Source organism: Ictidomys tridecemlineatus, chromosome 5 (genome assembly GCF_052094955.1).
Source record: "Ictidomys tridecemlineatus isolate mIctTri1 chromosome 5, mIctTri1.hap1, whole genome shotgun sequence".
Classification (NCBI taxonomy): Eukaryota; Metazoa; Chordata; class Mammalia; order Rodentia; family Sciuridae; genus Ictidomys; species Ictidomys tridecemlineatus.
In genome coordinates, this window is record NC_135481.1 from 95,426,859 (window position 1) to 95,452,033 (window position 25,175).

The window sequence follows — 25,175 nt, forward strand, 5'->3', positions numbered from 1 at the left end:
AAACACACTGTAAGAAACAAGAACAGAGGCAGGAAGGTCAATCTGAGGTGGTAGTGACCCAGGCAGAATCCAGGAGGCAGAGAGAGGAAGGTAGACAGACCTGCAGTCTATTTGGTAAGGGGCGCTGATGCAGTGGTAAAGGAAAACAAAGAGCCAAGAATGAACCCTAGGATTTTCAATTCAGGCATAAAAAAAAACATTTTTTTAAATTATAAAAAACAAAAAAAAGAGAGGATAGAGGAGAGCTAGAAAAGACAAGACACAGAGAGAAAGATGCAGGAAAATTATTGAATAGAGTAATGTGAAATTTTTTTCTATAGTAAAATTGATTTGCCAATTGAAATCTAAATGAGAATTTGCAATGTTGGGAATGGTCCACATAAACCATCGCAAACAACAAAAGTCAGTAAACAGTTTCGTTATGGTTTAGATAGAAGGTGTCCCTCCAAAAAAAGTTCATGTAAGACAATGCAAGAAAGTTTACAAGTGATGTGGATTATGGGTTTTAACCTAATCAGTACATTCAGGCCTTGATAAAGAGTAACTGTAGGTAACTGTAGATAGGTAGGGTGTGGCTGGGGGAGGAGGGTCATTGGAGTTATGCGTTTGGGGTATATATTTTGTCCTTATTGAGCAAAAAAAAAAACCTCTCTCTCTCTCTCTCTCTCTCTCTCTCTCTCTCTCTCTCTCTCTCTCCCACCCTCCTTCCAGGTGCCATGTCCTGAGCTCACACTACCACCATGATATTCTGCCTCACCTCAGGCCCCAAAGAATAAAGTTGGCCATCTATAGACTGAACCTCTGAAACCATGACCCCCAAATAAACTTTTTCTCCTCTAATTGTTCTTGTCAAGTATTTTAGTCACAGCAATGAAAACAAGTTTTGAAGGGTAAATGTACCCGCTATCCATTGAAGTATATCCCCACAACCCCAAAATTCATATATTGAAGTCCTAAGCCCCAATGTGATGTTATTTGAAATGAGACCTTTGGGACGTAATTAGGTTTGGTGAGATCACAAGGGTGGGGCCACCAGGATGGGATTAGAGTCCTCATGAGTCACCAGAGAGCTTGGTTCTCTTTCTCTCTACCCACACACACTGAGTAAAGGCCATGTAAGGACACAATAAGGTGACTGCCTACAACCCAAGGGTAGAGCCCTCAATAGACACCAACTCTGCTGGCACCTTGATCTTGGACTTCCATCTCTAGAACTATAAGAAATAAATTTCCACTGTTTAAGCCACCCATCCTGGAATTTTGTTACAGCAGCCCAAGCTAAGTGCCTGTTAATGCATTCATCTTTTTTTTGAAAAGTCACTATGTGATATATGATGCATTGACAATTGGCTGACAGACAAAAATTAAGGGACATCAGTATGACCATGAAAAAGATCCAAACCTAGGCCTAGGATGGGATTCCACTGTCCAGATAGAGCCAACTCAAGCCCATTCACCTCTCAGCTTCCCATCTCGCTGTGCAACTTGGGACAATTACTCAAATTTCTCTAAGCCTCAGTTTCCTCATCCATAAAATGAAAATACTAGCATAGGTCTCATGGACTCATGAACATTACTTAAGATGATGTGTGAAAAGTGCCTGGCACCCCGTAGGTGTTCCGTCATGTCTTTCCCTCTTTCCTCTCCTGTATGAAAAATGCTTGTGCATCTGATACAGCAGGAAAAAAGTCAAGGGCTGAGTCAATAAGCTTTCCAAGAAGTGGCACATAGCTTAAGAATCCGCATCCAGGTCTCATGCCCATGGTACATCACAGGGTCCTTGTGCACCTTGGTCTCCCCTAGGGCACACGGCAATGCTTATAGGGTTACTGTGAGGAACGAATGAGATAAACATGGCATGGTTAGTGTAGTATCTGACATGTTCTACAAAGGCTGGAGACTATTACTGCCATCACCATTATTCTCTGTAGGCAGAACTCGTCAATCCTGAATATTCTAGGTCATAAAATGAAATCAAAGTGGTATAGAGAAAGCCAAGAGACATGGATTCTGACTGGGGAAATGGTGTGGTAAATAAGGGACAGCTGCACTTGCCAGACTTTGTCCCACAGCTGGATTTTCTCTTGCTGGGTTTTATGTGTCCATCTCACTTTCCCCATTATCCCAGAAGTCCTCCAAGGGTAATGACCACATGTTATAGCTTTCTGAAGGCTCAGTGACACTCATCCCCACACTAGGCATACATACAGTAAGTGCTCAATAAATGCTCAAAGTTAGCCTGTACAGAAGGATCAGTGTCCCACATCTAAGATTTAGCAAAGTATGTGCTAGGGACGGGTCAGACTCCGATCATTAAAAACTGAGGCCAATGAGTCCTCGGGTGCAGTTAACTTCAGGGTGACAGAGAAATCCCTTCATGTTGCCTCAGGTGGAGCCCCTGACTCAGATTAGCCATCTGTGGTCACCTACACGGTATGTTAGTCTAAATGGGACAGAGATGACGTATCAACACTCAAAATGTATAGGCATGGTGCCAATCCTTTGTCTCATTTAAGACTCAGGGCAACCTCATGAGGTCAGTAAAATTATTCTCTCCCTTTTACAGAAGAAGCAACTAAGGAGCAGAGATGTTTAAGTAACTGACCCACATTTTCACAGCCAGAACATGGGAGGGCAGCAGGGTCTGTGTCACCCTGGACTGAACAATTCCAAAGCCACTCTCTGAGCTTCTAAGTGGAGGGCATGGATGATGGGAGTAGGGGGTACAAGAAAATTATCTCCAAATACTGTATACCTCCAAGGACTAGAACAAACCCTCAGGTTCTTTACTTGGTAATCTATAAACTATTTAGTTAAATAATAACTCATGTAAAAAAAAAATCTGTTGCTAGTATCCAGATTTTCTTTTTGAGAGGCCAGAAGCAACTCACTTCTCCAAAAAGAGCCCTGAATCTGAATTTTCCTCTCTCCCCTGTGACCAAGCCTGAATTACTGGTGTCAAGGCTGGGTAAGTGGATGGTTAAGTGGGCCTCATGACTTTTAAGAGTGATCTAAGTTTCTTAAACACATTTCAAAGATAATTGTCACTCTGTCTCCTAAAAGTACACTAGCTGCCCCTGGACCATATGTTAGAGGACAAGAGATGTCAGAAGACTAACATCTGTTAGACCTTCCCCATCAGGGTGGCAATGACATCATATGCTGCTTTTAGATAATTTTCACGTTATCAGACTAATTTTCAGATTATCTAATCAGCAGACATTACCCTTAATCAATTTGGTTCTCCCCTTTCAGTTCTGCAGAATACGATGTGCCCTCCAAGGGCTGGGCCTTTTTTAATTTCTCTCTCTCTCTCTCTCTCTCTCTCTCTCTCTCTCTCTCTCTCTCTCTCTCTCTCTCGCAATAGGAAGCCTAACTTTGTACTAGGCATACCACCACTGCATATAAGACTGAATGAAACCTCCGGGGACCTAGGACAACCCCCAATTTCAGTTCCATCCACCTGAAAAATAAGGTTGAGATAAATTTCATAGAACCCTATTTTCAAAAACACTTCCCTCTTAGGAGCCCCAAGTATGTTATTGAGAAGCATGTTCTATTTATTTACACTATTAAATAAAAGAGATATGCCATTTAAGATTTAATAAGACTCTAAATGAATTTCTTTATAAATCATTTGTTCTTGCCTTCTAGTAATGGCTATGAGGTCTCTCCATTTCCAACAGTAAAGATCACACAATATGCAAGAAATATGACTCTGTGACCCCCATCTACATTTCCATCCTTCCTCTACAATTTTGTATCCCCCCCCCACCTACCCCCCCACCCACCCCCGCCTTCTACAGAAGGCTCCCTCCTGGGATCCAGGAAACCTTCTCCAAGAGCTAATCTGAATGTCTCCTCCTCCGTGAAGCCTGTGCAAATCTTCCAACGCAGTGGTCCTTGAGTCTTACTGTGTACCACAGTGCACTGGAGCATAGCATGCTCAAGCCCACTCTTGGAGTCTCTGTTCCAGAAGGTCTGATGGAGACTGAAAATCTGCATGTCCCGTGAGTTCCCTCAGGAGATGCTGTGGTTGCCCTCAGCACCACCGCCCAGAGACAGACAGAATGCACCCTTGAGCCCTTGGCCCTTTCACCCTTCTGTACACCCCTCTCTCCACAGCCCTACTCGACAGTGTGAGCTCCTCCGGGAGGAAGCCAAGTCTTCTGCATGTTGCACTTCCCAGGTCCAATATGTGGTCAGTATGTAATACATGGTTAGCAAAACCATAGATGCATGGATGGCCCTGACTTTATTTACACACTTGTTTCATCCAACTCTAAGATTTGGCAAAGGCCCAATCCTACCCCAAAAAGGATCTTGAAAACATCATCTATAATAGATGATCCCTGTGCCGAGAAAGCAAAAAGAAATCCAAGAAGAGTTCTGACACAGTGAGCCTGAGTGGTTGGGGTGTTGAATTCTAACCCTGTTTACCAGTCACACTTTGTGGGAGTCATGCAGAATGCTTCACAGTGGCACCTCTCTGATTCTTGACCCCCACCCAAGCCCTCCCTCCTTTTATTGATGTACATGCACATCTACATATGTGTGTGACTGTACAGGTTACACATGGTAATTTCATTCATAGAAGGTAGATGAAGGAGAAATGGAGGGAGAGAGAAGAATCCAGCCTCAGCACAGGTGGGGGAAGGACAGCAGGCCAAGGGAGGGAGCTGACAGCAGAAGGACTATCCCAAAGGGGAGGGTCTGCACCCTGGGCTGCCTATGGCTGAGGCAGAGAAGCCGGAGCACCAAGGACAGGAGCCAAGTCTACAGGAAACACAGAAACTGAGAGACTGGGACAGAAACAAAGGTGAGAGAGTGACAGTGTATCTGCTGGGAGGGGCAGGAGGGCGGGGGAGGGGCTGGCAACTGCTGAGCTAGCAGCTCAGGGCAGGAGGTGGGGGGCTCGGGGAGGAAGGTCAATGCTGGCTCCAGCTGGTCACTCTGCCCTTTCCGCAGCAACAGCAGCAGGAGCAGGGCCAAGCACTGAGCTCTGAAGACACAGCTGGAGAGGATGGAGCAAGGGACAGCAGGGGGACCAAAGTCGAAAGGTCTCTCCTGCTGCAGGTGGTACAAACCAGCTGCCCACGGCCGGCCCTGCAGACTCAGGTCACCCTGCAGCTCTGCTAAACGGGGGAAGTCAGCATTTCCACCTTCCAGAGGGGCGGGGTGGGGGGGGAGCCCCAGATTAGCCTCCTGGATTAAGTGCTCCTGCCCCCCTCCCCCACTCCCAAAGCCTTGCATGGGAGGATGGTGAGGCAGAGACCTCAGAAGGCTGCTGAGCTGTCACATTCAATTCACCACACAGTCCCAGTGGCATTTAGGGGCAGGATGAATGAGATCCCACCCCAAGCCCCAAACAGTGGGAGCAGCTAATGACTGGGTATTAATGATGCTGGCAATTAGTACTCACAGGAAAATGGTGGGGGGCTGCTCACCAGGGGAACGCGGGAGGAGACAGAGCACACATTCAGAGAAGCAAGCAAATCAGTGTGGGGCACAGAACCCAGGGACAGCAGCCACCTTGGGGTTTGTCCAAAGAAATTGTCTTCTCCAGACCCTAAGAACCTTTCTGCAGCACCTTCCTGAAATTGGGGTTAATCACAGAGTTCTCAGAGAGGGTGCTCTGAGAAAATGGCCCCCCAAAAAAGATGTTTGTGAGGGTTCTGGAACCTTCTTCATGGGAGGAGGCCCCAGATCAGCCCAGGTATGGCTATTCTTTTGTATGAGGTTTAAAATCTTTGGTCAGTCAACTGATCAATTGTGAAGAGTCAGGTTTCTCATCCGCAGGGTGAAAAACAACAAGCAACAGAAAAGGCCGGAATGCATGTGCCAACCCACAGGCCCATGGAGAGATAGGGACATTTCTCAGGGAGGCACCTCTAGGTAGAAAAAAAGAAAGACAGACACCACTTCCTTACTAAGCAAGGTCATGGGGCCTCACAAGGAGGACACCCACCAATGAAAGAGGATGAAGAGGTCCTAGGGGACCAGGTAAAATGTGCCTGGGAGAGCAGGGCCTCAGGAGGCAACAGCCAAGCTGGCGGGGACCACAGGAACAGTGGAGAGGAGGTGCCTCCTTCACCTAGGGTCTGCAGTGTGCCCTCCTCTGCTGTGGCCAAGACTGTGCATGCGTGAGCACAGGAGCACACGCATGCACACGCACAGGCGTGCCCACCACTACCGTAGTGAGGCTTCCAGAGAACTAGGGAAATCCAGACACAAACAGAACAGAAGCAGGCCAAACCCCATAACATGAGGACTGCACCTTCACACCAGAATGGCCAGCATGGAGGAGAGCTGAGGGGATAAGCCAGCCCTGAGAGATCGAGAAATAACACCACGCTAATAAACACTCGGGAGAGAGCAGCAATCACTAATAACCACTTTCCAGATAGCACCCCAAATCAAAGCAGATTATTCTCAGCCTCTTGCGGGTAGGAGGTGACAGCTCCTGTGACCTCTCGATCACTTAGACCAGAGAAGGGAAGCCAAGCATCGGCTGCCTGGGTACAGGTCAAGGAATCTTCCTTTGCTAAAGACAAGGGTGACAGGGCCAAGGAGACCTCTCCCAGAGGGAAGACAGAGGCCCTGGGGTTGGAGCCGCTCCGGAGCGGGCAGGGAGAGGGCACAAAGCCATCAGAGACCTCGTGCCCTGCTCTTCAGGATCTGCACAGATGACAAATGGGGGTGAGAAAGCAAGGGTTGAACCCTGAAAGTAAGAATTAAAGAAGGTGTTATAGGCTCCAATTCTTATGCGGAAGCTTCACCCCAGGACACCTCAGAATGTAAATATATGGAGATGGGGTTGAGGAGGTAAAAAGGTGAGGTCAAGGAGGTCAAAGGAGGCCAGGAGCCCTAATCCAATCTGACTGGTGACTCCAGAGCAGGTGTGCAGAGAGAGGGCAGCCAGAGAGGCGTCAGAGGTGACCAGTCCTGCCAAAACCTTGATCTTGGACCTCTAACCTCCAGAACTATGAGAGAATAAGCTTCTGTTGTTGAAACACCCCCATCTGTGGTATTTTGTTAGGGTGGGCCCAGTGAACTAGGAAGTGGAGTAGAGTGAGAGGAAGCCACACATAAATCCAAAGGCTGGTCTTAGCCACGGGTGTGTTAATTACTTCAAATACTCAGTAAAGGTGCCCACCTGACATCAGTCAACTACACTGACTGACTAAAACACACTAGCATCATCTTTAATCCTAGACTCTGAATATTCTTCAAGTTCTGATGCCTTTCATTGCATTCAACTATTCACTCGGACAGCACCTGCCACCCAAATCTTATGAACAAAATTAAAAAAACACACTGCACGTCCACAAATTCTCCCCACCAAGTGATCTCGGCTTCCCCCACCCATATCTTGAAGCAAGCTCTAGAGATTCCAGGACCCCCATCCCATTTCAAGGTGCTGCAGACCCAGAGGCCATGATGGATGTTACAGAGGGGAAGTCAGATGGGAGATGCTAAGTTCCCTTTTGATTCCCTAATTCGTAAACAGAAATTGAGGAAGAAAATGGAAACACAAAATCTTCAGGATCATGTTGGGCCTTCAGGGCTGATTATCCCAAATGGTAAGTCCACCCACATCCCATTGGCCATTTGAATGCTCCAAAGTAACACAGAGTTCCAACCATATCCCTATTACCCCCTGTAATCGTGACTCCCTATAACAAAGCCACAGCAATAGATTAACATATATTATGTGTCAGTTAAAAAGAAAATACAAAGACTGGGCTGGGGATGTGGCTCAAGTGGTAGGGTGCTTGCCTCTCATACTTGAAGCACTGGGTTCGATCCTCAGCACCACATAAAAATAAATAAGTGAAATAAAGTCATGCTGTCCATCTACAACTAAAAAATAAATATTAAAAAAAGAAAAGAAAATACAAAGACTCTTAGGGGTCAAGCAGACAGTAGGATATCTAACACCCCAAGGACTATGCCCAGCCCAGTCTCACAGCTGCGAGTGGTCATCTGCAGCTAAGCACGAGGGGAGTGGCATTTCCAGTGGCCCCGTAAAGGCCCTCCCCTTCTGCTGAATGGCCTTCCTTCCAGAGCTGGCTGTGCTGGCCCTGCCCAGGTCACTCAAGGCTGGAAGCTGAGCCATAGGGACAGTGGCTGGCTGGCTGAGCTGAAGGAGCCCACCCCCAAAGACCACTGAGACCCACCAGAAGATGCCAGCCAGCGGTGGAGGAAAGGAGCGTCCCCCATCCCTGCCCTCCCCACGCCTCCCTGCCCCAACCTCACGAGTGGGGACTCACGTCTGTGGTTCTCATTTCTGTGGTTAGGCGGGGACCGGGTCTCCTGATCTTGGGCTTCGTCCCCCTCCTCACTGGCCAGGTGGGTGTGAGCGTAGTGGTAGCTCAGTCCCGGTCGGTTCTTGTAGCGCTTGCCGCAGACTAGAGAGGAAGAGAGGAAGAGGGGGAAAGGGGACATCAGTGACATCAGCACCTCCGGCGGCCACTGCTCTCATTCCCCCAGGTGGCAACGCTGGCGGCCATCCACCCCAGAGCCAGCCTTCCCTTAGGAAGTGGTCTCCGTCCCCAGCGTCACTCCCCAGCTCCTGACAGAACCCGTCCCACTCCAACAAGGCAGACACATGAAGAAAAACCATCCAAGGACAACAGAGAGATGGAGAGCTGTGTGAGCGCCCCACCACTCCCCAGCGGTGAGAGCCCGGGCAAGTCACCTAACCACTCTGTGCCTCGGCTGCTTCAGAGAGAGAGACAACATGGGGATAATAGCAGTACTTACCTCACGGGCTGCTGTGACGGGTAAACCCCTACGCAAAGCACTGAGCACACTGGGGGACACACAGTAAGTGTGACTGTTACCGAAACTTTGAATTCAGAGGGCACTGGTGCCTCTCCAGTCCAACATCCCAGGATACTCATCAGGCAAGTGAAGCCCAGGAACACCAAGTGACTTGCCTAGGAACACACAGCTGGTTGGGACAAAGCCACCAGAACCCAGGCCTCCTGGATTCCTCACCGTGCTCCTCCCACTGCCAGCAGTGGATTCCATGTGAATCTATTCCATGCTGGGGACAATAGGTTGGACGTATCACCTCCCTGTGAATTTTTTTTATTTGTTTTAATCCATGACACATGATCATAGAATGCACTTTGATACATCATCTGTCACCCTGTGATTTGGGGGCAGAAAAATATGCTTCACTTCCACCATGAAAACCAGGAAGCTGAAGCATGTGGTGACCAAATCCTGTACCTCAATGCCCCAGGCATCCGCTGATGAACACCCACGGAAGGTGTTCTGGGAAGCACTCTCTCTCTAATGGGACAGCAGGCGACAGGAAGATGGCTTCTCAGGGCCAAGCAGAATAGAGGCGGTGTCACCGGGGCTGGCTCTCAGTGCCTGGGAAGCAGAAGTCTGGCTGAATGGCCCCAGACCAAACCACCACCTTTAGACTCCCCAACATTCAGCCCCATGTCCCAGCCTCTGGGGGATGGGACTGCCCTGCTCAGCCTGAGGGTTACAAGCTCTTAGGGCCTCTCTCTCCTACTGGTTCTGACACGGATGGTTTATACCAGTGAGCATAAAGGCTTCCCAAGGTACGGAGAGCACAACTAGTTCAAATCCAGTTTCAGTGGCCCCCGTTCGGTAGCTGTGTGACCCTGACTGTACAGAGAAGGGCTGTTAGCCAGCCATCGGACCCAGTACCCTCATGACTTCTCTTAGGTTTCCTTTCCTTAGATTCTCTTGATGTTTTGTTTTGGTCAACAATCGTGGGCAAAAAGGAATCACATCATTTCTTCTTTCCCATATTTATATAAACCATTTTATGTTGGCTTGATTTCATTTTGAATAATCACCAGGACAACATTTTTTAAATAGCAAAATCAAGTATTTCCTAGGTTAATGAAATTGGATTTAATGTTTCACTGTTTAGAATGACGTGTAGCTAATTTTCAGTCTTTATCAAATTTACATGGTTTCTCTGGTTCCTGTTTTAGAGTTTTAACGTGGAAGAATCTTATCAAAAGTCCTTTCAGCATCTACTGGTGTATGGCTCTCCTTTAGTTCATTGATATGGTGAATTATATTGATTTCCTAATATTTCCTATTATTGAATCATTCTTGCATTCCTAGAATACACTGCGTTCTGGTCAGAGTTGGTTATTCATTGATACACGGCTGCATTCAATTTGCTAATGATGCATCTGTACTCAGACTTGACATAGATCTATAATTTGGGGGCTGTTTTATCAGCTTTCAATTTTATGGTTATGTCAACTCCCAAAATAAATCTAAGAGTTTTGCTGTGAAATTGGACAAGACACAAAAATCTCTCTATGCCTTTTCCTAGAAAATGAGGATAATGATACTTCCTTTGAAGGATGGTTAAAGGGATTATAAGCAGTACTTGCAAAGCATCTCACTCAGTACCCAGCATGTAATAGATGCTTAATAAATGGCAAGAGATGGGCAAGGGGCATCGGCTGTGTTTGTCACATCTTAGGCGCAAGACTCTCTGAAAGAGGATTTTTGGTTCATTCTATGGAGTCTGGCCATTGGTTGAATTCTCTTGATAAGGTTAAGATGAGAGTCTGAAATTCAAGTTGGTGCCCTAGCAACTGTAAATTTAAGTTTTGAGCTCTCTCGCTCTCTCGTTCTTTCTCTCTCTCTCTCTCTCTCTCTCTCTCATAAATATTGCAAAACAAAGTAAAATGGCACCATGCATCTCAATTCCATGTGATTCAGGAAGCTGGGCCCAAAGAGGCCCCTGAGGTACACTCTGGGCCTGCTTGTGGCTTTCTCCATTTAACCTTTTAAATGATATGAGGTCAATAAGCAGTGAATTATCAGGTCATTGGATAGAAATCCATTTACACCCCAAGCACAATGTTGATGAGGACTCAGTATCTATTAAAAGTAGTCATATTATCAGTATTTACACCAGCAGCCTCAGCTGCCTCTGCAGATCAACCCATCATAAGCCCCACAGCGTTTCATTTGTCCCATTTATTATGTCAATCATCACTGTTTTCCCTAATCACAGAATTTCAAGATCTTAACGGTCACTTGGTAACCATGTATCCAACTGTTTTGTTCCCACTAACCATCTAGAAGCCTGTTCTGGGACAGCTCTAGAGATGGGGAACTCACTGCCCATCCGAGCAGACATCTCCCCTTTGGACTCCTTGAGTTATGGTTATGTCTGCACCAGAGGCCTCCCTTAAGGACAGTTCTGTATCGATTTCATCTTGACATCAACAACTCCACCTCATCTGTTGCCATGCACCTACTACAAAATATATTTGTTGAGTGGCTGATGAATGGACGCAGAAACACCTTGCGGGAAAGCCCGGGGACAGGGGTGGAGGTAGGCTTGTAGAATCTGATCCATCTATCCACATTAATCTCATACTAATTGTTCTTAAAGCCTACAAAGCCAAACCCAAGCAAAAAGCTCCCCCGATCTCCTTCCCCAGCACTGTAAACAGCAATAGTTTTTGGAGCAAATCCTTTGGCTAGAATGGAGATTCTCAAAGTGTGGTCCCCAGACTACCGCCATCAACATCACCCGGGAACTTGTTACTGAAGCAAACTCTCAGGCTCCACCCCAAACCTACTGAATCAGAAACTCCAGATGTGGAATCCACTCATAAATAATATAAACAATGTGACAAACAGCCCGTACCACTTACCCTCACTGTTTATTAAGCTTCTGTTATATGCTGGGTACTAAATGAGGGGCTTTACAAATACTATTTATAACTATAGTCTAACAAACCAGGTGACCCAGATGACTCTGATGTCTGCTGAAGTTTGAGAACTACTATGCTGGAAGGGTGAATCTACCTATGTCTGTCTCCACTGTGTCCACCTGTCCTCTTTCTGGGTGTGCGTGGCAGGTGGAGGCGCAGCTCTGAGACTTGTGATGGAAGAATGGAAGAATCAGACCCAGATGGCCCAGGCAGGTCCCGGAAGCCAGATGCCCTGATGAAGAGGCCTCTAGATGGAGTTTCATCTTTTGCCTCCTGCGGATGTAAAGTCATTCCTTCCTCACTAGACCTTCAATTCAACAAAATGTGTATCAAGCACCTGATAGGTACCCAGCCCTGTGACCGCAGAAGAACACACTGAAATGAGCCCCAGATTCTTCTCTCACAGTCTAGCAGAGCAGATGTGCCTGTAAATAACAGTGGGGGGGGGCACGGGGGGCGGAGCTGAGCAAAGAGGGAAATACAGTGGGGAAGAAGGGGTCAGCACATGGCTTGAGATGAGGCAGGTGGCTTCCCACACGGAGAAACTGCCCCTGCACGGTGGTGCATGACACGAGAAAGACTTCACCAGCGGACAAAGGAAGTCAGGGTCCCCAGGCACCAGCACACAGCCAGGTGACAGCCCAGGGGACAGGAGAATTTGAGAAAGCCAGAGCAAAGAGGCATTGGAGTGGGTGGGAGGTGGACGAAAAAAAGAGAAATCCCTGGGTAGGACTTCATCTAGACAATGGAGGAGTCAGAGAGGATTTTACCCAAGGACTAACTTAATCAGACTTACGTTAGTTAGTTAGTTAGTTAGTTAGTTAGTTAGTTAGTTAGTTAGTTGTTAGTTAGTTAGAATACTGCTTAAATTTATAAGGCATGAATTTGAAGGTAGCAAGAGGCTGTTGGCTTCATCCATGGGCAAAACAATGAGGATGTAGGGATGGAGAAGAAGAATGGGGAGAGAGGTTAGAGAGAATCTGGTGGAAAGGGGTGTCTATAGGAAAACAAGAAGGAACCGAGAAAGACTAACCATGGACTTCCCAGGCGTTCACCCATCAGCCCGGCCTCTTCTGACCGTGACCAACTCCTCCTCAGCCCTCCTGGCCTTTCCATTTCTTCAACAGTTTTCCTCCCACCACAGATCCTGCATGCCAGGTCTTCCCTCTGCCTGGCATGTCGACCATCCGCAATTTGCCTGCGAACAACTAATCATCCTTCAGATCTTGGTTCAAATGTTCTTCCCCAGGACGTCTTTCCAATCAAAATCAGGACTCTGATTTTTTACCTTCCTCGGACTAATCATGCATCAGTATGCGAGTCTCTCCCACCAGCGGCAGGCACGGCAGGTCCCTGGTGTGTGTGTGTGTGTGTGTGTGTGTACAAGATGTATCTCCAGGGACCTGCACAGGGCCTGACTTGTGACAGGCATCTGAGGTCAGCTAAGGGAAGCAAGGACGGTACCACCATGTTCCTGACTTAAGTGACTGGCTAGAAGAATGTAGGGGAAAAATAAGGTTTAAAAAACGAAGAGAAGGAGTTCAGGGGCTGGGATTGTGGCTCAGAGGTAGAGCGGTCACCTAGCATGGGTGAGGCACTGGATTCGATCCTCAGCACCACATAAAAATAAAATAAAGACATTGTATCCACCTATAACTAAAAAATAAATATTAAAAAAAAAGAGAGAGAAGGAGTTCAGTCTGGGGTTGGCTTTATTCTCCTGGAGTCTGGGAAAGAGATGTGGACTTGGGAATTGGCCTGGAAGTTATAGAGAGATGTGCCGAGAGAGATTGTGGAGAGAGAGGAGAGAGAGGTGTGGCATAGGAGAGAACTAAGAAAACGTCCGTATCTTAAGAGACCAGTGAAGAAAGCAAAAGGGATTTAAAAAAAAAATGGTTAAGAAAGACTCACATGAGAGAAAGCAGCATAAGCCAAGGGAGTAGATTTCAAGATGGCCACCATGATGCCACCAGTCACAGCTCCTGCCAACGGCTACTGAGTCTTTACCACGTGCCAGGACACGTCCAAGTGCCGCCTAGGAGACATACTCATGGCAGCCCCATCCCCACCTTAAGGATGAGCAGAGCTGGCAGACACAGAGGCAGTAGGGCCAAGAGGATGGGGAGGGGGAGAGACCACGGCCTGCAGCAGTTAGTAGGTTACCTTGGCAAGAAGAGGACCTGAGACCTCATGGAGGTCGACACAATTCTGCAAAGGGCTAGAATTCCCCCCAGAAATGAGGAAGCAGTGATGAGGCCAGGGGCTAGTCCCTCCAGCGTGGCCGGCTGTAGGAGGAGAGAGGGGGGCTGGAAGATGGAGGGACCCAGAGGCAGGGCGCAGCCTGTGCTTTATCAGGGGATCTGCAAGCAGGATCTCAGGTTGGAGGCCAGGCGGGGGCTGGGGGGAGGAAGGGCAGTTGGAAAGACAGGATTAGGAGGACTGGAGTTAATGGAGCGGATGCCAACCCCCATATGAACCTTCTAACCCCAAGACCTAGTCTTTCGAATGACTTCATCACAGGGGCAAGAGAGAGAGTCGAGACTTCCAAGATTTATTCTGGTTGAATTGCATCAGGATCAAACTGCTATGTTATTTGTTTTTTTGTTTTTTGTTTTTTTTTAACTGCTATGTTTTGATGAAAAGAAATGCTTTGGCAATCTTGCTTTAACTGGCTTGGAAAAGCTAAAAAAGCCGGCACAGCTTCACCTCCTGTATTTATCCTATCTTCCTGTCACTCCAATCACTAGGGGCTGGCTTCTCGGGCACGTGGCCTGGGCTTTCAGACACCCTCCCAGGTCCTGACGAGCCTCACATTGATACCACCTCGATCAGGGGTCCCCTCTGTTGCCTTTTTCTCTGCACCCCACAAATCCTATAGCTGGTCCTAGAAATCTACTGGGACTAGGAGTAGAAATCTGGCACTAAGTTGCTCCAACTGAGAGCCTGAGACTATCCAGGTAAACCCAGGTCCCCAGCAGTTGGTGATGCAGTTCCCTTCTGAGATGACCTTGAAAGGCAAGCTGCAGGAGTTAGCCACTCAGTCATGATTCCAGTACCATCCACTGCTCTGGCCCTGCTTCTGGTCAGCCCTACCTACAGAGAGGCAGGATCTGTAGCAGGCACGCAGCAGGTTCCTTCTGGAACAGCTGGGTCCCATTCCTGCTCTGCTGCTGACTACCTGTGTGATCTTGTGTGAGTTGCTAAACCTCTCTGTGCCCAGGCGTTCTCTCTGCGCTGACAGGGACAGCACACCTACCTCACGGTGGCGGGAGTGACATGAGAGAATGCATTGAAAACAGGGCTCGTGGTGAGTCACAGCCACCATCAGCTGTCATCATCACCACTGCCATCAAAGGCCTCAGCAAAGAGAATAAACCCAAAAGGGGGGGGAAAAAATCTAGTCATTTCTCCTCTGAAGTCCGGGATAGAGAATAGCAAGGAAAAGAAGTGGGGGGGGGGGGCGTTCTGAAAATAAAGTATTGGAAGCATCTGCTCTCCTTTCATCATGTCAGAAATATCTGTCATGTGGAATCAGACTGAGCCCCAAGACTGCTGAAGCATGCAGAGAGGGCCATGCCCCCATCTTCCCACTCCAGCCTCCTTCCCCGGGACCCGGCTCCTTTGCGTCACACACCCCTGAAGCCCTCACCCCTGGGACCAGTCAGCCCTGCCTGTGCACAGCCTAAGGTCCTTCCTTTCACCTTGGCAAGTGAGCACCTGGATTTTGTGTTCCTGGCACGGTGTGCTTGGAGAACAACGGCTGTGACAATAAGGGACGTCCAGCTTGCCTCCCTCTCTCCCTCTCTCCTTCCCCCTGGGGCGGATCCATCTGTCAAGCTGCAGAAATAGCATTTGCCCACATCCCCATCCAGAGCCGGATTCTCCACGCAGGACCTCCCGGCTGGAGTTACAAATGCTTTCGCTGTTGCCCCAGAATATTTACAGCATGTCCCCTGGCCCCCTTAACCCGGCTGCGTTCACTCCTTGTCTGGGGCAGGGGTGGGGAGGAAGAGGAGGAGGAGGAGGAGGAGGAGGAGGAGGGGGCCTCGGGCAGTTTGTGTGAACAAAGCAGCAGCAGACAGCAGAATCCTTCCTGCCGGGGAGAAGCAGCCTCCTTCCCCACTGATAACTTAATGACTCTGGCACATTTTCATCAGCCCAACTTGGAGCACGCAGTGGGTATCTGAGCCAGTGGTTTCCCAGAGACTGAAAGCAACAACTGAAAGCTATTAGGGAATGAGCGTCCAAGAGACAAAGCCTGGGCTTGGGGATCACCTGCCACATCTCATTCCCAGCTCTGCCCAGTGGCACTTCCATGCAACCCTGAGGGACAGCAAGCATCACCCCCTTCTCTCTGAAGCTCCACCCCCTCGATCCCCTGTGACATGGACCAGCAGCACCCATCACCGACTGGTGCCTCCGGGGCATCACACCTGCAGACAGTCAGGCAGCCAGACACCCCTACACAGAATCTCGCCACAGCTCATGAGGCACGGACCCCATTTTGCACATGAGGAGATGGAGCATGAGGGAGTTTGGAACCCAAGTCTGTCTGACTTTGAAGCTCATGACAAAGGGAGGTTACTGGGTGGATGGTCTCTGCCTGCCACCTCCCCCACTCACACCTCTCAGTGCCTCCCTTTGGCCTGTCCACGCTGGAGCTCTCTGCTTCTGGTGGGGTTTGGCCAAATGGAGGTGAGGGACAGAAGAGGTGAGGTTCACGCCTGGCCCGCTCTGCCCTTCCCGGTTGACGCTGTTGGTGCAGGTGCTGCCCCTCCTCCTGGCTCTGGGAGTCACGTGTGGACGGGGAGGGCATCCTGCTCGCCCTTGACCTACCTTTATCCTGCCTGCACCTCCGTAATCATTCTGTCATCAAGTTCTCTTCCATTCATCCCTCCTGAATGGAACCCTGCCTGGGTCCGGCAGAGCCCAACAGAATCACACGCCCCCAGGCTGGTTCACGGGCTGTGGACATTCGGGGCTCCCCACGCCTTCCTGACATCCCTCCTTCTCTCTGCAGAGCTGTCTGGGGGAGGAGGAATGCCTGTGACCAGCTCCCCCGAGAGGAGAGCAGCTCCAAGCGTGTGACTCTCAGGCTCACGCTCACATGGGGACCAAACCCAAGAGAGACTTCAAAAGCCACCAGCTCAGACTTTGTGTTCTCAAGGTGGGGTCCTGAATCCCTGGGACCATCTTCAACAGACTCGCTTTTCTCAAGATGGCTCCGCCGAGGTTAAAGTGATAAAAGTCATGGATTCCAGGACTGGCCCAGGTCCTCAGTGTTTAGGCCTGCTCCTTCTTGGGTGACAAGATGCTCCTCTCAGGCAAGCCCCAGGTTCCCACGCCAGGTGGACTTCCCCTCCCCTGCCTTCAGAGCCTGGACATCATCAGCCTAGGGGTGACCTTTGGGAGACTTGGGTCTGGTATTAACCCTTTCTGTTCCCATACCTTTCTAGGTTCTTTTGGATAGAAACACGGGGACTGGGGGAGGTGTGGGGTGTGTCGTATCCTGATTTTTAACAGCCACATTCCTCAGGCCTCGCATTGACCCTTGTGTCAGTAGTGAGCCCAGATCCAGGATCTGCCAGACTCCAGTGACCAGTGTTCTGCTCAATTTACAAATTTGCTCTTTGTGAATGTGACTCCCCCTTAACAATGTTCTGTAAGAATAATGGAGATGTGCAAAAAGCCCTTCCTTTCAAAATATCATAGAACCTGCTTCTGTATCTCCAGCAGAAAAATGCAGAAACCCCCCAAATCCAGGCATTAAATACATGGGCGGGATGTTTCCCACCCTGCTAAGAAGCAGGGTAACAGAATGTTGGGAAACTCTGGGGTCAGCTTCCTGGGCCAGCTAATTATGTCATCTTGGGCAAATGACTTAATCCTGCCAAGCCTTAGTTTTTATTGTCTATATAAAGTGTAGGTAATAATCATGGGCACATCATACAGGTGTGGTGAGACCTGAATGCATTCATCCCTGCAGAGTGCCTGGCACAAGGCACGAGGTTCAGAAAACACGGGCGATTTTTGCTAATTCATTTCCCTTTATAGGACTCCTTCCCTGGACCCCAGCAACCCCAACAGCGAGGGCCCAGGACACAATTGAGATTCAGCCAAAGTGTTCAATAAGTGCCCTTTTTTGATTTGGTATAAAGAAAATATTTATTGAGAACATTTATGGGGCATGGTGGTGCACTCTTATACTGCCAGTGACTCAGGAGGCTGAGGCAGGAGGATCACAAATTCAAGGTCAGCCTCAGCAACTTCTTGAGAACATTTATGAATAAAGCAGTGAACTAATTGTTCTAACATGCTGTCTCGCTTAGTCCTCTTAGAAAGAGAAAGAGAAAGACTTAGAAACGCCCAAAAGTTCACATAATTGTCCTCACTTGGCAAAGAAACAAAGGCTCAAAGAGGTTGTGCCCAAGGTCATGGCTAGGAAATGGCACAAAGATTCAAACCCGGAGCTCCTGATTCTAGGAACCAACTTATTCTGGATTTCTTTTTTTCTTTTCTTTTTTTTTTTTTTTTTTGGTGGTGGTGCTGGGGATTGAACCCAGGGCCTTGTGCATGCAAGGCAAGCACTCTACCAACTGAGCTATATCCCCAGCCCCAGAACCAAGTACTTCTGACCACCATCCCTCCAAAGGCAGCATCTTTGACTTTGTCCTCTGCTGTGCCCTACATTTGCATGTCTTTAATTAGTGGAAAGAGTAAAATATAATTCTTTTCTATCATACAAGAAAAATGTTTGAATAACAAATGTCATTGCCAACATTCTGAGGAAGCTGAACAAAGGAAAATAAAAACTCAGACTCAGTCACTGTAAGGTACGGCAGCCCCCACAGGCTTGGGGACTTTCCTGGCGTCCCCTCTCTCAAGATCTTGATACACCTCCGGGGCCTAGGTGAATATCTGACACAAATGCTGCTGCGGATGACCTGGATGACCTTGGAGGCAGAGCAGACTTGATCAGTTGAGTCCCAGGTCATCCGGGGGATTCATGGGCCCTTACCTGAGGCAGTCCCCTTCCACCTACGACAGGGCGAGATCTTTGGTTCCTTTAAGGAAGCAAATGCCCGTTAGCATCTGTCAGACTTTCCTGTCTGGGTGCCCTGTCATTTCCACATGTCAAAGTTCACTGCTTCCCTAAAACCACCTCCCCCTTCAGAATGTGCCAGGTAAGCCTCTCTGCCCCTCTCAACTACAGGAGCCCAGATGCCAAGAGTCACCGTTGCCACCCTGTCTCCTGTCTCCTGCACCCTACCCTCCTCTCTGTCACCCACCAGGTTCACAAGACTTTGTTATTGGCCTTGTCTGTTTTATTCCTGCCGTCACCAAGCTCCAGGCCTCCTGGCTGGCTGCAGAAAGCTCCTCTCCTTCATCAGGCTTCACACTCGATTCTGACACCTAGGCGCACAGATTGACCTTTCTAGACAAGTCTGGGGGACGGCCACAGCACTGACCACCGTCCCCCTCGGAACACCTCAACTGGCGTCCCCACAAACCTTGTGTCACAAACACGTGACTCTGGCCAAGGGGGTCTGTCTTAAGCCCCGGCACGGACTCCACATCCCCCTCTCCAGACATTCATCGACAATTCGGGATTGCTGCTGTGCTGGGGCAGGGGTGCCAGTGGCCTGTGACAAGGCCCCGCCCTCAGAAGGCTCACTGTCCAGTTTGAGAAGATAGGCAAGTGGTCAAACTGTTATCAACAGAGAGGCGCTAAGCAACTCAGTGAGACCCTGTCTCCAAAGGGTGAGAGGGAGCCTCAAGGGAGATACACAGGTACCCGCGGAGTCCAGAAGGGGATGAGTGGTGGCGTTTGTCAAGGGTTGGGAGAGAGACCGACAAATAGAACCAAATCCTGGCTTTACCACCTATTCATTCACTGTGTGGTCTGGGGAAAGCTAACTAACCCCTTCCCTCTCCATCCTCCTTATTTGTAAGGTGGAGATGACCACAGCATTTGTCTCATGGCACTTCCATGAGGGTCACCATTTGACCCAGTTATCCCACTCCCCGGTTTAATAACCAAAGGACTTAAAATCAGCATACTGTAGTAATGCAGCCACATCAATATTTTCAGTATTAGCACTTTTTAAAGAAGTGGAGTAGGGCTCAACTCACAATAGCTAAGCTATGGAACCAACCTAGGTGCCCTTCAATAGATGAATGGATAAAGAAAATGTGGTATATATGCACAATGGAGTATTACTCAGCCATAAAGAAGAATGAAACTAGGGCATTTGCCAGTAAATGGATGGAACTGGAGACAATCATTCTAAGTGAAATAAGCCAATCCCCAAAAACCATAGGCTAAATGTTCTCTCTGATATGTGGATGCTAACACATAATAATGGGGGTGGGGGAAGAATAGAAGCCCATTGGATTGGACAAAGGGGAATGAAGGGAAAGGAGTGGGGATGGGAATAGAAAGGACAGTAGAATGAATCAGGTAAGTTTCCTATGTTCCTTATGGATACACAACTAGTAAAACTCCACATTATGTACAACCACAAGAATGGGATCCTCATTAGAATAAATTATACTCCATGTATGTATAATATGTCACAATACACTCTACTGTCATGTCCTAGAAAGAGCATTTTTTAAAAAGTGCTAATACAGATGAAGTCCATCAACCACTGCAATCCCATCACACAACCTGACAAACTTCAGCCATTACTACTCTCCCCCCCACCCCATGCACACCCCTCCATTCGTGAAAACTGCAATCAGTTCAATCTGTGCTCACTGACTGTCGCCCCTGGTCTCTGGAGAAGCATCATCTGACAGGCTGGCCTCCCAAGTCCACTCCTGCCTGTTCCTTACAGAGCTCACTGCCTACTCAATTAAATACCACCCAGTAGAGTGTCACCTCCTGGGTGACAGCAGCCTGGTCTTTCCAAGTACACTGGAGAAAGAGGAAACATCAAGGTGGGAGAAGCGTTCCTCAGGCAGGAAGACTGTGCAGACATTTTATATACATGATCACAGTTAGCCCTCCCCCCAGCGCCGTCCCAACTGCACACCCCAGGAAACAGAGACTCAAGGTGCAAAATGACCTCAAGTCCCAGATAACAAGCAGCAGAGCCACAATCTGACCTTAGCCAGATCAGAGCACATTCTTCTTCCTCAGCTCCCTCTCACCTGCCAGGACCTACACCCCTCACCAGACTTGTGCCAGGCCCACGGACCTCTCAATTCTGTTTCTTGGAAATAGCAGGACCTTATGCAAAGATGTAACTACAATATTGTTGTTAATAGTGAACAGAATTTTTAATAGTAACAAATTTCAAACTGGCTAAACATGTACCAAGTAATAGACTGATTACAAATCTGGGTCACAGCCATAAACTGTGGCATGACCCCGTGATGAAATGCTATAGAGCCCTAAAAAGGATGTTGTAAAAACGTATTTATTGCTGGGCGAGGTGGTGCACACCTGTAATCCCAGTGACTCAGGAGGGTGAAGCAAGTGGATCATGAGTTCAAGGTCAGCCTAGGCAGCCTAAATCTAGCAAGACCCCATCTCAAAAAAAAAAGAATGTATCTATTGACATGGAAAGATAGTCCTCATGTATTTTTGGGAAGGGATGAATCCTAGAAATGTATACAACAAGCACAAGGTAAGTTATCTTTGAGGAGTAAGAATATGGGTAATTTTTATTTTTCCTTCTTTGTATGTCTATACAACATTATCTTTTTTAGACTTTTTACACACATTTAAAAAGCACTTTTTCGGGCTGGGGCTATAGCTCAGTGTTAGAACACTTGCCTTGCACTTGTGAGGCATTGGGTTCGATCCTTAGCACCACACGAGTGTGTGTGTGTGTGTATATATATATATATATATATATATATATATATATATATATATATGATATTGTGTCCATCCACAAATTTAAAAATATAAATAAATAAATAGCACTTTTTCTACAGGAACAAATATTATTTCCATAGGGGGAAAAAAGTTATTTTAAAAAATAAAAAGAACCTCTGCCAAAGTTAACACCTACCCCATTATGGGTCATCTGTGTCTTTTCGGGGAGCAGTGGGGTGGATAACAGGAATTGAATTCAGGGGCACTAGACCACTGAGCCACATCCCCAGCCCTATTTTGTATTTTATTTAGAGACAGGATCTCACTGAGTTGCTTAGTACCTCACTTTTGTTGAGGCTGGCTTTGAACTCATGATCCTCCTGCCTCAGCCTCCCGAGCCACTGGGATTACAGGCTTGTGCCACCACGCCCAGCAGGTCGTCCATACCTCAATAGGAATTATGGGTCACAAAGTTCCCAATAAGTAACATTTAGTGAGAGCAAGGATTCCTTTCTCTGGGTGAGAAAATGATTCCAGAGAGCGCGGGTCACAGTCCAGGCTGTGTTTGGTGGTAGGTCTGGAGAGGAAGGGGCAAGACAGAGCGCTAGAGGGGTGGGGCAGTGGGCCTTTAAACATTTAAACGGTTCTGCTTGGCCAGAACCAAGGCACTCATCCTCCGGGGATCAATCCCATGCCACAGGCCCTGCTCCACAAATCAAGTTTCTGGGACACTGAGCCTTCCCCACACCCCCCACCCCAGCGCATCCAAGGACCTGCAGGATAATAGCAGAGGGGGACTGAGTGATGAGCCTGGCCTCCCTGCAGCGACGAGGGCAGCGAGCCTGAAGGCCACAGTACTGGCTTTTCGTCTGCAGTTCGAAGCTCAAAGCACAAGAGCCTCAGAGAACGTGGGCCTTAATGCCCTCCAAAAAAAAAAAAATTTTTTGTTTTTTCCACTCAGGCCACAATAGTCCTCTGATTGCCTTTGCTGCACTCAGGTATAGGTGAAACCAGGGCGGTTTGAAGGAGGTTGAGGTCAAGCAGATTTCCTGGGACTGCAGTGGGTGGGGGCTGTGTCTGCCCCGTCGACTGATCCACTCGTCCCCAGGCTCCTCTGGGCCCGTGACACAGTTTCTGTGATGTCTCAAGATCTGCTTCTGCTTCCTGTCCTTGAGACATCATGTCTCCTGAGTTAAAAGGCTCATTGTTAAGCTGCTGCTTGGGAGGGAAGGAGCCCAAAGGGCAGAGGAGAGGTGCCCAACGGGGAGGCCCAGAGCTCAAGATAGGGGCCATCTCCGCAAGGGCAAATGCACAAGCAGGTGCCACCGCCCGTGAGTGCAGGACCGGGGCTAGACCCTGCATTAGCTGGACGCCCTTCTCCTCCAGTACACCACCAGGAGGCCAGATTCCAGGGCAGGAAGGGACACCAGACCCTGCTCTGACACTCCCCCCACTGGACAGAGTTAAGCCCTCGATGCTGGGTTTCTAGACAGGAGATGAGCATGATGCCTGGTCCCATCTAAGGTCACAGGCCACACAACTGAAATACACGTGTAAGGGGCGAGGGTGGTGGAGACAAGGATGTCACCGAAACAGGTGGGGCTCAGACAACCCCTGCCCCATGTGTGAACCCTGGACAGGACTCACAGGTGAGTCAGGCTCCTAGGACACCCTCCATCACGTCTGTCTGTCTGTCTGTGGTCACTGATCCACCCCAGTGCCCTAGTTTGGGGGATGGAGGGAGTGATTTTAACAGATTTAAATTTAAAAGGTTCAAAAATCGTATAATCTTTTCCACTCCACTTCAATTATAATTACTACCTGACTCCAGCTTGTCAACCTGACACCGAGAAGTCATCTGTCAATAGTGGACAGGACTTCACTTCATAAATTAGGTACATGTGCTCATTAATTAACTTTTAAAACACTTTTTTTTTTCCCCCTTCAACTCTCAGAGCACACTGAACCAGCAGTTTGTTCAGGAGATGTTCTGGGGTATGTCAGTTCTGGAGCTGAAGAAAGAGGTGCTCGTATCCCAGTGTTAGCATTAACCATCTGTGTGACCTTAGACAAGTCCCTTCGCCTCTCCGAATCCTCTGTTTCTTCACATAAAGTGAGATCGTCTGTCCTTGTAGGTTAGGCAGAGTGCAATACATGCTGTGAGCACCAATTAACAGGAAGTATTGTTACAGTTAAAAAATAAAATAAAAAACTAGGGGAGGGCTGGATAAAGCTTCACCAGTCACTTCCAGTCTGCCCAGTGAAAGTGCAGGTCTTGCTCTGCGCCTCCTTGAATGGCTAAGTCTCAGAGACAGAACTTTTTCCATGAACATCACCCCATCTACCCCATGACCACCATCTTTTCTATCACGTTCCTTGAACAAACAAAACAGAAAAGTGGGTCTCTCACCAGGAGTCTGCTAACAGAACAATTCCTCGTCCTGGGAGGAGCCAGGAAGAGGAGAGGCGAACTCTTGAAATGACTTCAAGAGCCCAAACCCAAGGATCCCTTTCACATGTCTGTCTCCAGTTATCATCCCACCTGTAAAATGGGCTAATGAGACGATGAGGAAGTGCATTGGCATCACGTGCTAGATTGCTGAGTTTTATCACTGCTGAAAGAACTCGGGAGGAAAGAGTCTAAGAGGCCAACTGAACCACCGGATACCAGCCAGTGGCCATCTGCCTGGAGAATCTTGGAGCATCAAGAACTTCAGACAAGAAGTAGAGGCTGAGCATCCACAGGCCAAGAGCCTTGGAGTTTGAATGAAGGGGACCAGTCAGCCTCCAACACCAAGAGACATAAGACTGCCCCCTAGGAAACGCTCAGAAAATGCAGGCTGTGGGACTACCTCTGTGATTCTGGCACGAGGCCCGGGAATCTGCATTTTTGATAAGCAGCTAGGTCATTTCTGGGCAGGTGGTCCAGGTCCACACCTCTGACGGTCACCAACAGCCTTCTCCAGCAAGTCCTATTCCATTGCTTTGTTTGTGGGCAACTAACATGTCTCCTTCATCAAGAGACCAAAAGAGAAGAACCAGAACTTCAATCCTCAAGCTTGGAAACTTGCAAGATAATTAATAGAGATGGGTTACTTGCTGGAAAAATGAAGTATTCATACACACACCACAGACTGGGTTAAAAAAAAATAAATTACATTCAGGTGATTTAATATTTCTGAGATGGAATAAATTCAATGGCTAAGTGAAAGGCAAGAAGCAAACTATCTATCACCTGAAGTTAGCAGCTAAGATAATATTTCAACCACCCATTGTGAAAGGGACGCTTAGACCGACACCACAACAGGATGGCTGGACCCAGGAAGAGTTAAATACAATTGCATCTGGAAAAAAAAAATGGCTTATTACCACTCCACAGAAACCCAGAGAGAGGGGTTGGGGTCCAAGGTGACCTAATATTTTCATAAATAACTCGAAAGATGGAGTGGGAATTATGCAAATCAAGCCACAGATGATACAAAAAATGGCAGGGACTGCAAATCTGTGAAGAATGAAATTTAACTAGTGGGCAATGTCTTTAAATTTGCCTTGATTGAATCTTGTATATTGAAGTCACACATTATTGTATCTGTTTATGGAGACTC

General features: G+C 48.1%; 1 protein-coding gene and 1 non-coding gene across 7 annotated transcripts in view; both read right to left on the minus strand.

The window, feature by feature from the left end:
- Dpf3 (double PHD fingers 3) overlaps positions 1–25,175 on the minus strand; it is a 259,655-nt gene that overhangs the window by 73,036 nt on the left and 161,444 nt on the right. For all 6 annotated transcript variants that reach the window (XR_002483520.3, XR_002483521.3, XM_005321197.4 and 3 more), the window contains exon 7: positions 8,274–8,411. Coding sequence is in view for 4 of the 6 variants with exons in the window: in XM_005321197.4 (XP_005321254.1) it covers positions 8,274–8,411 (138 nt within the window). In the remaining 2 variants the exon portion in view is untranslated. The remainder of the gene's footprint in view (positions 1–8,273; positions 8,412–25,175) is intronic.
- Positions 18,280–18,352, minus strand: Trnaa-ugc (transfer RNA alanine (anticodon UGC)). Its single transcript has one exon. It is a non-coding gene; the product is annotated as a tRNA-Ala (tRNA).